Source organism: Oncorhynchus kisutch, linkage group LG17 (genome assembly GCF_002021735.2).
Source record: "Oncorhynchus kisutch isolate 150728-3 linkage group LG17, Okis_V2, whole genome shotgun sequence".
NCBI classification, from domain to species: domain Eukaryota; kingdom Metazoa; phylum Chordata; class Actinopteri; order Salmoniformes; family Salmonidae; genus Oncorhynchus; species Oncorhynchus kisutch.
The window spans coordinates 47,759,111-47,774,388 of record NC_034190.2 but is presented as its reverse complement, the minus strand read 5'-3'; the positions used below and the strand labels follow the sequence as shown (position 1 = coordinate 47,774,388).

Genomic DNA, 15,278 nt, shown 5'->3' with positions numbered 1-15,278 from the left:
TGCCAGCAGCCTTGTTAATGACAATATTTTAATGGCTTTTAGCCATGATTTCATTGACATTTAACATTGACATTTTTAGTTAACACAACTCCCATTTGCTTAAACGCTTTACAAAAATGTTTGGACAATCTGAGTTTTAAAACGGAGTTCGTGATAACAGATTTAATGCTGTCATTTAATGCTGTCAATAAAAAAAGGGAGGGGTTGGATAGATTTTTCGTGTGTGTGTGTGTGTGTGTGTGGGCGGTATTAGTGTTCATAAAACACCATCCACAGCTGTGTCACCCTGAACAGCTTGAACACCCTGAACACCTTCAGTACAGCTTGATTTAGGTCTTCGGAATAGTGGTGTGTGTGTGTATGTGCATGACATTTGAGACGTCTGTTGACACTTGATGTCAACACTATCACGGCGTGTGAACAGGCCACCCTCCATCACAAAAAAAATATTTATTTATTTCACTTCTCCTCCTTCCTCTTCCTCCTCCTCCTCCTGTTCCTCCTCCTCCTTCCTCTTCCCCTGCTCTATTAAATGCCAACTGTGTGAGATCTCTCCATTAGCTGTATTACCATCAGCATCCTCTCCCCTCATCACTGCTCTGATGATCCCATCCCCAGCTACAGTAACAGATATTTCACACACACAGGAATTGGTGAGAGACTGAGGGAGAGGGAGAGGCCTATGCCCAAATGGTCCACACTACTGTTTCAAGAGGAGAACCCTTCCAGCCCAGAGAGAGAGAGAGCATCAGAGAGAGAGGGATGGGGGAAGGAGGGAGGGAGAGAGAGAGTGAGAGATGTGCATTCACATTCCTGCATACAGTATGTACTCTCCTGGCCTTGTTGTTACTTCGTGCCACAGACACACATACGCTCTTTCTCTAGCACACAAAGACACGCATGCCACACACACACACACATCACTGTCTTTGTGAGTGTGTGCTGGCAGCATGTCAACCCTCATGGTGCTGAGACTGGCATGATTGACAGCAGTGTCCGCGGGGCGTGACAGAGTGTCCTGATCCTCCGGCTGGCCCCCTGCTTCACCACACGTCTCCCTAGTCACCCAGACACATCCCTCCATCTCTCGCTTGTCTTTTTCCTCCGCTCCCGCCATCTCTCTTTAACTCTCCATTCATCTTCCACCTCACTCTGCAACTCTGTCTCACTGTCAGTCTCTCACGGTGTCAGAATTCCTTTCCTCGCTTGCACATTTCCCTGATCACTCACTCTGTCTATTTTTCTTCCTCAAGTTAATTTTCTTTTTTTTTTCTTCACTATGTTAAACCTGGTAAAATAACACCAACAGTCTCTCTCTCTCTCTCTCTCGCTCTCTTTCTCTCCCATCCTGACTCAGAGGGATGATTCAGTTTTTCCTCACCTCATTGCTGACCTGTGCCCCTGGTCTTCAGGAAAGCAGCGGTAATGAAACCCAATGACACAATGGCATCGGTGCTAATTTACACAGCAGCAGCTTGTGTCTGTGTATCACAGGACAAAAGTGTCGTACTACTCTGCTAGCTGGTAATTGCCCTATGTCTCATTCTCCAGTGCATCAGTATCACTGTCTCCGTTGCACGAGTGTCCTATTCGAGTCCATAGGGGTTGGTGAAAAGTGTCACACTCACAGCAAGGAAACATTAGTACACACACACATTATATTTCTCATTGATGAGTACTTACATACTCCCAAATACATTTAAATCAGCTCATCATATATCACTACACTTCAAGGGAGTTAGTTAGATGAATACGTAGGGGAGAGTGGGGTAAGTTGAGTCCTGTTTGAAAATGTATTTTTACATTCAGCATCACTATAGTATTCTTTCCAACAAAGATATCAACATATATTTCAGGATGGTGTGTATCCCTGGAAATGATCGGAATTCATGTCAGCATGGCAGTTTTGGAAAAAATGTTGTCTCTTGATTCAACTTACTTACCCCGGGTATGGGGTAAGTTAAGCCACGGAACAGGGTGAGTTAAGCCACGGAACAGGGTAAGTTAAGCCACGGAACAGGGTGAGTTAAGCCACGGAACAGGGTGAGTTAAGCCGCCTACAAACTTCTGTACTGAATGAAATATGACCACTACCTTTTTAAAACCATGTCTATCTTCATTTCCCAAACACAATTCAACACAATCATAATCATCTTTTGAGTATTTTAATCATTTGAAACGTATTTTAACACCTAAAAAAATACTTTTAACATAGGCCAGGCCCTGTATCCCAGTGATGATTCCTTGCTTTAGGCTTGTTAAGAAAGCACTGACTTTTTTTCAACTTCCCATCGGCTCAACTATTGGCTCAACTTACCTCATGGTCATTGGCTCAGCTTACCCCAAGGCAAACGTTTGACTGTATTGGCCCACACAGCTACAAGGATGCACTTCCATGCTAGGTTTAGGACCTCATATTGAAGCTTATAGAGACCCCAACTGATGTATAGAACAATCTTTAAATGTTCTACTTTGGTTTAGATAAGAAGCGTCATGAAACTTCTAACACAATAAATAAATGTGACTTGAGACAAAAATGTGGGCACCTAACTGGCTTACCCCTCTTTCAATGTGGTTTCTTCCTTCACAGACTCCATGAAATGATGACCTAAATATTTGGTCAAATGATACATTTTGTGTATGGTTTCCTAAGAAACAATGGTGGCTCAGCTTACCCCTTTGGCTCAACTTACCCCACTCTCCCCTCCATATATTTCACAATTCCTTATGCTCAGATAATGGACAAGCTTAGTCTCTCTAAGGGAAATAGACTCCAGTTGGCCGTTTTTCCCAGTTCAAACCAAGCTGTACTTATATCCATTTTCAGACATGGGACTCAAAAACTGCAATATTTACTACACAACAAACATAAGATGATACAACAAAAAAAACAGAATAATAACAATTAAAAACTGTTCAAATGGATTAGATAACTCAAATAATGGGTAACTATGTATGACTTATTCAGATCATGTATCAGCAATGGGTTGTTGCATTTATTTTTTATTTTTTTACCAGAAATGTCCATGTAAAAAATGATTTGATACTGTAGCACTGAGCACTCTTTCTCTATCAGACACTACCTGTGATTGAGGATAACTGAGGCCTTTTGTGTATTAGAAACATGGAAATGGGTTGGGGGTGTATGAAGAGCTTATTGAGTTAAAACCACAATATTAAGCAAAGTGGACACTTAACTATTGTATTCACGTCAGACAATACATTTTGATTGAGAGAAACAGAGGGTTTTTATATTTATGACATGCGTGTAGACGAGGTTAAGGGGGGTTGGGCTGGTGAGATGATTCAGGACCCGTTTGAACAGAGGCATGATAATCGGGAAAGGAGGCACTCTTAAACTATTGTTTCTTGTGAATGCTCTAATCATGGAAGGCTTAGCTGTAACTTAGTCACTCATCACCACTGATTCAGGGGGATAAAGAGGGGAAAAATAAACACAAATCATGCAAAAAAAATTTAAAAATTCAACTTAGAAAACCACCACTGGGCCTTATATAGAATCAGCATGTAGTCATAGTCTAAACCCAGCAGACAGGTAGACAGAAAGACAGACGTTCAACACTACTCCTATGGAGGAGCGAGAGGAAGATATAGAGGAGAGAGGATAGTTGCTGTGGTAGTTGACACAGTTGGAGGAACAGGAGGAACGTAAGGATGGCAATAAGGATGGTCGGTGAATAGGGGGGAGGAGGAGTAGGATGGCAGGGGGGGGGGGGTGCCGTACCATTTGATCAGCGGGTGCTGGAGATGACTGATGGAAGACGGCTGTGACTGAAGGTCACATTGGAAGCCCTAGCATTTTCATCTGCATTTGTCACAGGGGAGAGAATAAATGAAATGAAGTGCATCTTGTTTATTCTCTCGGCTTTCTCCCATTGCACGCGGCGAGAAGCAGAGAGAGAGATAACGAGAGGCAGAAGGGAGTTCTGCCATTAGATGATTCAGCCTCGGCTAAGTAGGATTTGGTTAGTCTCCTGGTATTTATTATTTAGTTGAAAAAGAGAGCAAAAAAAAAAATGACATTGACATTCTCTCCGCTTCATCTGAATTTTCTGTGGAATATATTTGATTTGAAGAAGAAAACAATTATGTCCTCCTCCAAATGGAAGAGGACAGCTTCTTTCTAGGAAGTATTGCCTCAGGGCAGTATTAAAAGGTGCAGTACAAGTGAGTGTATTCATAGGTTCCACCTCCGTCACTCGGTTGCGTCATGCCATTGTTATGAATGTTTAGTGGTGGCCTAAAATGTTGATAAGCCCAGCCATTCTGGAAGGAGGCTACCTACTGCTTTGTCTAAATGATGACACAGCTAAAGTAGTCAAATATTTAGTAGGAAACAACTTTGCCAGCGTTATCATGTCGTCGTTTGCTAGCAAAGTTAGTAAACAAATAAAAATAGCTAGCAATGCTAACCTTGGTTAGCTAAGGCCTCCTCTCAATCTTAGCAGGCTAGCTAACGTTATACTGTATCGAAAGTCAATCTGGCAACATCAAAACTATGACGAAAGGTCCTTTTTGAATGTCATTATATTTCCAAGCCACTGTAATGCACTTTTGATGCAATCTTCATCAGTGCTCATTGACGATGCATTGAGTAGAATGCTCAGTCGGACATCGGTCCAAAATGGACATTCAAAACAATGACGAAATATGCAACCCATGAAGAGTACTGTAATATGGCCTCATATTTGAGTCTGTGTCTCTTTGCCGTGCTCCACCCTCCACACAGATAACAGGCTGAAGGGCATCAGACTGTCTCTGCTCCAATGTCCCACCGTACTGGCTGGAACACATATAGTCACCCATCTGCCTCTGGAGCCATGTGTGTGTGTGAGTGAGTGTGTGCATGTGTTTTGAGTGTGTATGCCTGCGTCCGCATCAGTGTGTGTGTGTGTGTGTGTGTGTGTGTGTGTGTGTGTGAGAAGGGGTCATTCTCCCCCCAGGCAGGGCAGAGTGCCTACGGCCATATGACCTGGCTGCCCAGCCTCTAATATCTGATCAAGGACCATCTGCTGTGGGTGAGAGACACACTCTCTTTCTGCTCCTGTGTCTGTCTGACCTCTCCAAGGAGAGCCCGCTGGGAAATCAGGACCCTGTTAGAATAGTTCTGGTCACCATTTGAGGGAAAAATCTGCAGATGGAAATTAGATTACTCCCACAACGCTGCTATTTGTTTATTTATATTGGCTATTTATTTGGGAAGATGCTGTGAACATGCGGCCAATTTATTCTCTCTCTCTCTCTCTCTCTCTCTCTCTCTCTCTCTCTCTCTCTCTGTCAGCCTACCCTGGCCAACATGAAATGTGGCATCTCCTCAGATCAAAATCTTCACCTCCCAGAACCAAAGGACTTTAATTGTGTTGAAGCTATTGGAGTTTTTATATAACTATTACATTTGTCCGGGTCGCCTTTGTTATTTTTTTATTGCTATCGACCATGACCAGTGACAGATTGCTATTGATATTGACAGCCTGAGCTGTGGGTGAGAATAGAAAGGTGTTCAGTGTCTGGGCGCATCGCGATGTAATTAGTTTGGAATCCACGGCTAAATGCCACAATTATCGCTGCAGTAAAGTGTGTGTGTGTTCAGCTGACAGAAGGAGTGAGTTACTGTGTGTGTGTGTGTGTGTGTGTGTGTGTGTGTGTGTCCGAGTGTGTTTGTGGTTGTATGTTTGTGAGCCATTCTACTATGTTTCACTGTACTAAATCAACATTTTGAGGTACTGTAGTTGCCAAATTGTGTAACACTGCTGGCTGAACACAGAACACAACATTTATTCTATGTGTTGGTGGGTGTGTTTAGGTATTTGTACTCCCCACTATGGCCCTCCTACACTCTTAGAAAAAAGGGTTCCAAAAGTGTTTTGGGGCTGTCCCCATTGAAATACCCTTTTGGTTCCAGGTATAACCCTTGCGGTTTGCATGTAGAGCATTGGGCCAATAACCGAAAGGTCGCTGGTTCCAATCCCCAAGCTGGCAAAGTGGAAAAATCTGCCGTTCCACCCTTGAGCAAGTCAGTTAACCCCTAACATCAACTGCTCACCGGGCACCGATGACGTGGACATTGATTAAGGCAGCCCCCCCCTGCACCCCTCTGATTCAGAGGGGTTGGGTTAAATGCGGGAAGACACATTTCGGTTGAACCCTTTCCTTTTCTCCTCTGGGGACAGCTGAAAACCATTGTCTGTTGTGTGACTAAGCTCCCCGGCTTTCCAAATGCCGTCTCTGCTCTCTCAAGAGGGCCCGTTGCCACCTGTGAGAACCGAACAGTTGCCTAGCGAGCAACACACACGGGTTAGTTAGTGCTGCAGCACTTTGTTTTCATTCCTCCCATCGCAGTAGTAATTAATCCAGTCGAAACCCGTAGCGCTAGCAAAATAAATGTTTTCAATTTTCATTAATAGACAAGTCATTAGTACATAATGAGAGAGCTGCTCTCTCTCCTCTCTACCTGGCGCTGAGCCTTATATAGAGTGGAGGACAGGATACACAGCCCCCTAACTCACTGCTAATTACTACGCTGCTACCCTCTCTACTTTCCTGTTCTCTTCCTTTCTTTAAAAGAGGGAAGGTATGGGCTTTAATAGCATTTTGATTTACTAACACTATGTCATTGTATGCCGGTGTTTTAGGGGGATAGAGAAAGAGAGGGGGAAAAAAACTTGTGATACAACAACAAAAAAAGACATCTGCTACTTAGCGCTTGCTAAATGATTATTATTATGCTTAGTGGCAAATTGTGTTGTTCCTTTAGCCTTTCCAAGGGAGTCCGAGTCGGTGATACTTTTTTATTTTCTACATGAGCACTAATGCTTTGTTAGACAATAGAGGGGCAAGTACAGCCTGACACCCATGTTCACCTCACTCTCAGACGCACCAGACTACCTCCGTTCTCTGTGTGTGCTTTTCAAAGAGCACTGCGAGTAACAGTGCAAATAGCACCCACTTCTCTCGACACACTCCCATTCAGCAAAGACTGAGGGGGAAATAATGAATGTGCACGCTGCTGAAGTAGTGTCAACTCTGTGGCGGTGAACTTTCTTCAGCGCTGTAATCCAGAGCTTCCTGTAAAAAGGTGACGTCTTCCTGTTTGCGTGGTCCGCCTGCAGCCTGGTCTCCGTCAGTAGAGAATAACAGCAGCGCTGACCTTTCTCTCAGCAGACGGGGGGGGGGGGCAACATGCATCAGGCGGGATCATGACCCAACATCAGCAGCCTCTCCCTCTTGTCTTAACAAGCCCGCTAGCTACCGCTGCTAACTCACCCAGAGACACAGAGAGAAGACATTTGTTAAAATAACTACACGACATGGAGAAGAGAGAGAGCGAGACAGAGTGAGACTGCAAGTGTTCCCGTGTTTACGATCTTAAGGGGCACACTGCCTCAGGAAACTCATTGGCATGTAGTAGAAACCTGTCTTGCATGTATATACCTGAGCTGGTGAAAAACTAAAGGCGTAGAGGACACAAAAGGTTCAGAAGACGACAACATACCAAGAGGACTACCCAATAGCTAGGACACTTGCCCGGAAACTCTGCCTGTTGAAAGAATCCTCCCACCATAGTGACTTGATACACCCAGCCAGTGGTCTTGCAACTCCAGAGACTCGCTACAAACACACAAGACACTTTTTCACCTTTGATAAAGCGTAGGTGCATTTAGCATCCCAAGATCTTGCTTATAGAGCGATAAGGAACTGGAGTGACGCGGCGGAGCCCCCCCCCCCAAGGGAAACCTGGCTGAACAAGCCTACTACGACTCTGTAGGGTCTTATAGGACCAGCCTATGGGACTACATCACGGACATGAGCAGCCACGACACCAGCTCAATTGGACTCATTAACTTCCAGGTCAGAGGTCAAGTGTGACCGGGGGCCACCATCTGTCAATGTGTGGGTTCATAACTGGGAGTGATGTGGTGTCAGCACGGCCAGGTTCACTCAGGTGGAATGGGGTTGATTTAGTAAGGGCAAGCCACAGTAGAGGAATTTATCCTAATTACATTAAAGCTTCAATATATCACTGTAGTGCTTCATCATCTGAGGACAGCTGCGTTTGTTTGTCTGCAGTCCTGTACATGCCTCTGACACACACACACACACACACACACACACACACACACACACACACGTTCATCTTGGCCGATATGGTTTTCATTTGTCTTGATGAAGTGGTGATTAGCTATGAGGATTCTTCAGTTCAGGAGGGGTATAAAAATCGAACCCAATTTCTGGCTTTAATTAAAGCTATTCCCAGGACAGCTTCTTAGAAGGCCACAACTTAAAGAGGTCAATGGGAGACAGTTTTCCAATGCACTCTAATTCACTCTCACTGTCTGTGATGTATAAGCAGTCCAGGCGGACCCCCTCAGTAGCAACATGGCTCGAAACATACCATCTTTCAAAAGCAACACACTACCAGCCCTTTTCAATCGTCACGCGTCCACGGTTTAGTCTGGTTACAACATGTCATAATGAACAGAAGGAACTGGTGGGATGCTTCAGAAGACAAAGGTAGGTTTGGATCCATCTCAAGTTTACCTGCTTCAGATGGATGCATCTACTGTACAATGACCACGCACTATCCTCTGGACACACGCACACACACACACACACACACACACACACACACACACACACACACACACACACACACACACACACACACACAGTGCACCTTCAGGTCTACTGCTGTGTGTTTCTTGTGAAGCCCCAGCATTCCTTTTATAAAGTGCTTTTGGGAGAAAGAGGAGAGGGGAATTGACTGAGCACGGAGGGGAGAGGGCACAGGAGAAGGGAAGGAGGGGAGGGAGAGCAGAAGGCAGGAAAGAGAGAGAATGTAGACAGGATAGAAAAGGAAAGCAAGGAATATGAATTGAGGGAAGAACAGAGAGGGCAGAAGAGAGTGAAGGAGATTCACACCCAGAGCTGTAAAAAAGCAATTTTGAGGCTCATGTCCCCTTAAAATGGTTGTCTGCTGTCACTATCATTATCAGAGAGAGAAAGACCTTTTCACTTCTGGTCAGTCTGTACACGCCTCCAGCAACCCCTGAAATCACAACAACCCAGCTCTCCAACACTGCTGACTATTATAAGGCCTGGGAGAGGTGAGTTCTCAGGGGTGTGGCTGAAGTCTTTTTTTGGGGGGGATCTCTGCTGCAAATTGATACATTTTCAGCTACGGCTCCTTATTGCATTCCAGGCAGAGAAAGAGGATGTTTCTCTTGAAAGGTTTAAAAAAAAATAAAAAAAATATTATAATATTCAGACCTCATGGTTTTGGTCTATGAGTTTTGGAACGATTTAGAAAATCGATATATTTTTGGGACGTTTCCCTCTTTCCGCGAGGCCACTTTTACTACACTTGAGTCTGATCTTGTGTTCATGAACAATAGCCATTTCAACAATAGACTTGAGTAGCCTTCTACCGGGCAGAAAGGCAAGCGCATATATAGGTCAGGACTGAGGAGTAATCCTGGTTGACAATAAATATTACTCTGTTTTTTTCTTTCTTTCTTCTTCTCTCTCTGTTGTTGTTCATCGTAACAAGCCCATTAAAATGCATCGATTTTTTTTGGGGGGGAGAGAAAATAAATGCATCGAAATCCCTGGATCCGAATGGCTGATCAGTGTTGCACATGTCAACACGCGTGTTCCAGCCAATGCCTGAATAGCTTTTTAGGTCAGTCACTTTGTTAGACCACTGTCCTGTGTCTTATTATTGTAGTATTACACACAACAACAAAAACAAGAAACAATAGTATTGAACCTTCACAATATTTATCTGTCTCTCTGAGAGAAAGGAGCACAAAGACAAACAGAGAAATAAAAATAGGTTGAGAGTTACAAGCTAGCTGCATGTGTTTGTCATGTCGCACGTGCGTGTCCACCACTACCATGCATGCAGTCTGTCTCTCCTTTACAGGCAGTTTATTGGGCATTTCAGGGCTGGCGTTAGCTGTTCTTGCATAAGCCTGCGACTGAGTGGGATGACTGGGATCACTGTATTGACGAATACATAATACCCAACCCACAGGAGTGTAGTGCTGGGCGTGCAGCCGCATCAAAACGCCACACACATATTCACTGGATATTAGCCTCCAAATCCATCTAAGCCACCAGCGACCAGGCAGAAAACCAGCCAATCGATGGTCTGGGGGGGAAAAAGAGCTTTACCTTCCAAACAGCCCAATATTTATCTGAACACAGGAAGCCATCACAGGGCTTTTTCATGCCACGTATTGACGTGTGTTAAGACGGAAAAGCGTTTACGCTTTGTCATCAGATAATTTTCAGCTGCTGCTGGGGAAGATCACTATCATTACAGCAGTATTGCTTCCTTCTTCCCCATCTTGGTTATCCTGGCTGTCAAAGTAGCCATTCGTTCGCAATGATAAAAACACACCCATTTCAAGTTTCAAGTACAGTGAAATGCCTTTGTTGCACACTCAAAACTCGACCATGCAATAATCAATAGCAATGTATTACAACAACAAGAAAACTGAAATAAGAATATTGAAATAAGGAAGTAAGCAAACAATATACAGGAAATTATTATTGTTATTATTTTTTAAGTCTTTCAAGTACCATATTAGGGATACTGGAGTGATGGAGGTAGATATGTATAGGGGTAAGGGGATAGGGATACTGGAGTGATGGAGGTAGATATGTATAGGGGTAAGGGGATAGGGATACTGGAGTGATGGAGGTAGATATGTATAGGGGTAAGGGGATAGGGATACTGGAGTGATGGAGGTAGATATGTATAGGGGTAAGGGGATAGGGATACTGGAGTGATGGAGGTAGATATGTATAGGGGTAAGGGGATAGGGATACTGGAGTGAATGTATTTTGTACATAAATAAGCCGCACATGTCTGTAAGCCACAGATGCCCACCAGTACATTGAAACAAATTAACTTTACACATCCTTTAAACGAAACACGGCTTGTAACAAAAATAAATAGGCTTTAACGAAACACGGCCTGTAACAAAAATTAAACAGTAGCCTACCAAGAAAGTCATTGGTCACTATCTTCCTCCTCCTGTGCACTGAAACCACTGAAGTCATCTCCTTCGGTGTCGGAGTTGAATAGCCTCAGAATTGCTTCATCCGATGTTGGATCGCTGCCCTCTTCAACACGCAGCAGTCCAGCCTTTCGAAACCCGTTGATGATAGTGGATTGTTTTACAATGCTCCACGCTGTCAGCAGCTCGATTTCCTTTTCCAACAGCCAGATCGATCGCCTTCAACTTGAAAGCTGCATCATATGCATTTCTCCGTGTCTTTGCCATGATGAGGGTGACAAAATGACTACCGTAATCAGAATGATGGGAAGTTTGAGCGCGCTCGATTTACGTCACATTATGTGACGGTGCTCAGTTTTTTGGCGGCATGAATCTCGTGAAAGCAGGAAAAATCCATACATTAGCCGCGTCATTGTATAAACCGCGAGGTTCAAAGCGTGGGGAAAAAAGTAGCGGCTTATAGTCCGGAAATTACGGTAGGTGTAAGGGGACAGGGATACTGGAGTGATGGAGGTAGATATGTATAGGGTTAGGGGGACTAGGGAACGGGATATAAGATAAACAGAGTAGCAGCAGCTTGTTTGTGTGTGCTTGGTTGGAGTCTTTGGCAATTTTCCAGGCCTTCTTTTCACACCGCCTGTTTTTAATTGTTTTTATTTATTTAACCTTTGTTTAATTAGGCACGTCAGTTCTGAACAAATTCTAATCTACAATGACGGCACAGGAACAGTGGGGGTCCTGGATGGCAGGGAGCTCGGTCCCAGTGATGTACGGGGCTGTCCGCACAACCCTCTGTAGCACCATGCGATGGAGGGCGGTGCTGTTGCCATACCAAGCAGTGATGCAGCCAGTCAATATGCTCTCAATGGTGCAGCTGTAGAAACATTTCAGGATTTGAGGGCCCATGCCCAAACCTTTTTCAACCTCCTTGAGGGGGAAGAGACGCTATCGCGCATTCTTCATGACTGCGCGTGTGTGCTAGGACCGTTTGAAGTCTTCCGTGATTTGGATACCGAGGAACTTGAAGCTGTCCACCTGCTCCACTGCCATTGAAACAATAGCAAAGTGTTCTCTTCGCCCCTGTTTCTGTCAAAAAAAAGCTGAGGTGTAGGGGCTGGAGAAATGTAACCACTCTTAAATTCATAGCCAGAGCTATGGATGCAAGGACCGCCTATTCAAGATATCAACATTATAGTTTTAACCATGTTTTGAGGATGTGTACTGTAGAGTTTGTTTACGTTGGCTTTGTTTACAAACATTGGCGTACATCTGATGGGGTGTGACTGTTGAACTAAGCTCATGAGGCAAGTTATATTCTTCAATGGGTACATATCATTAATTCAGAAGTCCAAAAATGGATGAAGCAACTTTAAAGTAAATATTCACAATGATAAAAACACACCTGTTTTCACATGTGGGATGAGTAATTCACTCTCCATATCGCGTACATGTGTGTAGAGGACAGACTGCTGTTCTGCCGTCTCACTGTTTGAGGGCTTTAAACTGCATATCACTTCTTCCACATGATCGCATGAGTACTTTCCAGAAGTGGAGCGTCAAATAGTGGTTATGCATTATAGATAGTGAATTGAGGGACGATCGGGTTGAGATACCAACAGAGTCCACATTGTGTTTCTGTTTTCATTAATATGATAGAGTGACATTCATATTTTAGAAGATATTTTCTACTTGGATATAGAGGTCTATCTCTCTCTCTCTCTCTCTCTCTCTCTGAGTGGTTAAGTTCACTCTCTTTCAATGAGGGATTGGAGAGATATAACAATTTTCAAGTTGTATTAGTCCTACAGTGGGGCAAAAAAGTATTTAGTCAGCCACCAATTGTGCAAGTTCTCCCACTTAAAAAGATGAGAGAGGCCTGTAATTTTCGTCATAGGTACACATCAACTATGACAGACAAATGAGGGAAAAAAATCCAGAAAATCACATTGTAGGATTTTTTATGAATTTATTTGCAAATGATGGTGGAAAATAAGTATTCTGTAAGAAGTAGTTTTTTGGAGCCAAATTTCTCTAGCCGCCTTTAAGAAGTAAAGGCGCCGTTTCGCCCCTGTTGTCACGAGTGGTGATGTTGTGGGGCCCCGTGTCAAGTCCTACAGTGAACAAGATTCAGCCTTTGTTTTTTCACCGTTTATCTGTAGACCATTTTAAATCCACAGCACTCATGGCTGCATGGTTTGTCCAATGGCGACGGTAGAGTTGGCTTGATGGAATGTGGCATGGCACCAGAACATGCCAACACCAACTGTACCAGTTAGAAGAAGGTAGTTTGTGTCCAGGTAGGGCCATCTCACTGCTGTGAAGCTACCCGTAACAGACAGTCAGACGCGTGTAATAACCAGCGGGGAAATATTGGCCCAAATCCCCCAGAACACCTCGCCAAACAAAAAAGCAGCTAAAGCCTTAAAACCCTATGCCCAATCGCACGCCGCGCCGCTTTGATCTATGCCAAACGCAACAATGGAGGCCATCTTTATTCTGGCAATTAGGCAAAGTAGTAGATTATATCTCCCCTTTAGCCCAACCCGACGCAAATCCACCCCGGATTCAATTATTACAGGCTTCCCCTGTCTGCGGCCGTTTGGGCTTCTTGGGCGTCCGGCCAGTACACAAATGTGTTCAAGGATTTGGACCACTGACAGTGCAACAGAAACACGTTTTTTTTGTGTTTTTTTTTACACTTTATTTAATTTCGCAATCCTTTTCATAAAAATGAAACCTTGGGAGCTTACAAACAGGCTTGTGGTAAATATTTTATACGAACAATAAGCAAAATGTACTATTTTCACTCCTACACTTCCCCTTGTTGTTGTGGCACTTTGGAATCGTCCATTACGAAGAGAGAGCCTCTACAACCCCCCCCCCCAAAAAAATAATAATATTCCCCACCTTATTGGTCCGAAGGGCCCCCCCTGGCCCAGGGAAAAATCCTGAAATGTTTTCAGATTGTGCAGTCTCTCAAGGAGCCGAGATGTTATTGCTCTACTTATGAGAAATCTCCACTCGCAGTAACTTGTATAATGCATCGCAGTTGACTGTGAATTTCAGGCATCCTCTACTCTTCACTCTCAAGGCCTATATTTATTTAGCCCAGTGTCTTCCTCTCTCGTTCGCTCTCTCTACCTCCCTCTCCTCTTTACCTTTCTCCCTCCCTCCTTCACTCCCTCCCTCCACAAGATCGTTCAAAGGCAACAGTAGTGGTTGAGTGTGTGTGTGTGCGTGTTGAAGTGGAGTGCTTGTGCTGTTAGAGGGCTGAGATGAGAGACCCCCTTTTGGTTTCCCGATCTGGGCCACGACATTGTTCCCCCTCCCAACCAATCACCGACTGCCGCTGTCATCTCCGCCATTTGATGTGTCTCAGAGACAACAGCCTGTTAACTCCTAACACTCCTCTCTTTTTTTCCCTCCCCCTTTCATCTGCAGATACCACCGTGTCATCGCGGAAAGGTAAGGCAACACATAATCAGTCGCCTGTGTTTCCTACGCTGATTGAGATGTGCCGTGTGTTGTGTGTGTGTGTGTGTGTGTACTGTTTATCAACACTTATGCCCTGATGTGTTAGCGATGCGGAGTCAAGGTTACTGTTCTGTGCAATAGCGTTGTCCTTGGATAGCATGGTCCCCACACACCCACACGTATAGCCAATAGCGTTATCCCTGGATAGCATGGTCCCCACACACCCACACGTATAGCCAATAGCGTTATCCCTGGATAGCATGGTCCCCACACACCCACACGTATAGCCAATAGCGTTATCCCTGGATAGCATGGTCCCCACACACCCACACGTATAGCCAATAGCGTTATCCCTGGATAGCATGGTCCCCACACACCCACACATATAGCCAATAGCGTCACTCTATACATTACATGAGAAATAGATCATCCACACTATGTGCATCACTGACGACTCATCGGTACGCTCAGAATCATAACGTTCTTTTGTAATGTTTTCTCTCTGTGTATCTCATCAGTCATAGCACAGTTAAAGCCTTGTGTATGTTAATGTGTGGGGGCGGGTGGAGAGAGTGATTGTGCTCCTCAGTATAACTGCGAGGTGGGGTACGGTTGGCGGGTGGGAGGGAGGGAGGGCTGGCGCTGTCTGTTTTGATGGGGGAGGGGGGGGGGGGTAATGATCAGAGTGGAAGCAGACATTGTGGACAGGTCCGGGGGGCTTATTTTGAGTGGCAGCACAGTGTAGGTGTATGCATCGGG

General features: G+C 44.5%; 1 protein-coding gene across 2 annotated transcripts in view; it reads left to right on the top strand.

The window, feature by feature from the left end:
- Positions 1-15,278, top strand: part of LOC109908505 (cadherin-4) — a 346,117-nt gene that overhangs the window by 143,318 nt on the left and 187,521 nt on the right. For both annotated transcript variants that reach the window (XM_031793959.1, XM_020507161.2), the window contains exon 3: positions 14,487-14,510. Coding sequence is in view for 1 of the 2 variants with exons in the window: in XM_020507161.2 (XP_020362750.1) it covers positions 14,487-14,510 (24 nt within the window). In the remaining variant the exon portion in view is untranslated. The remainder of the gene's footprint in view (positions 1-14,486; positions 14,511-15,278) is intronic.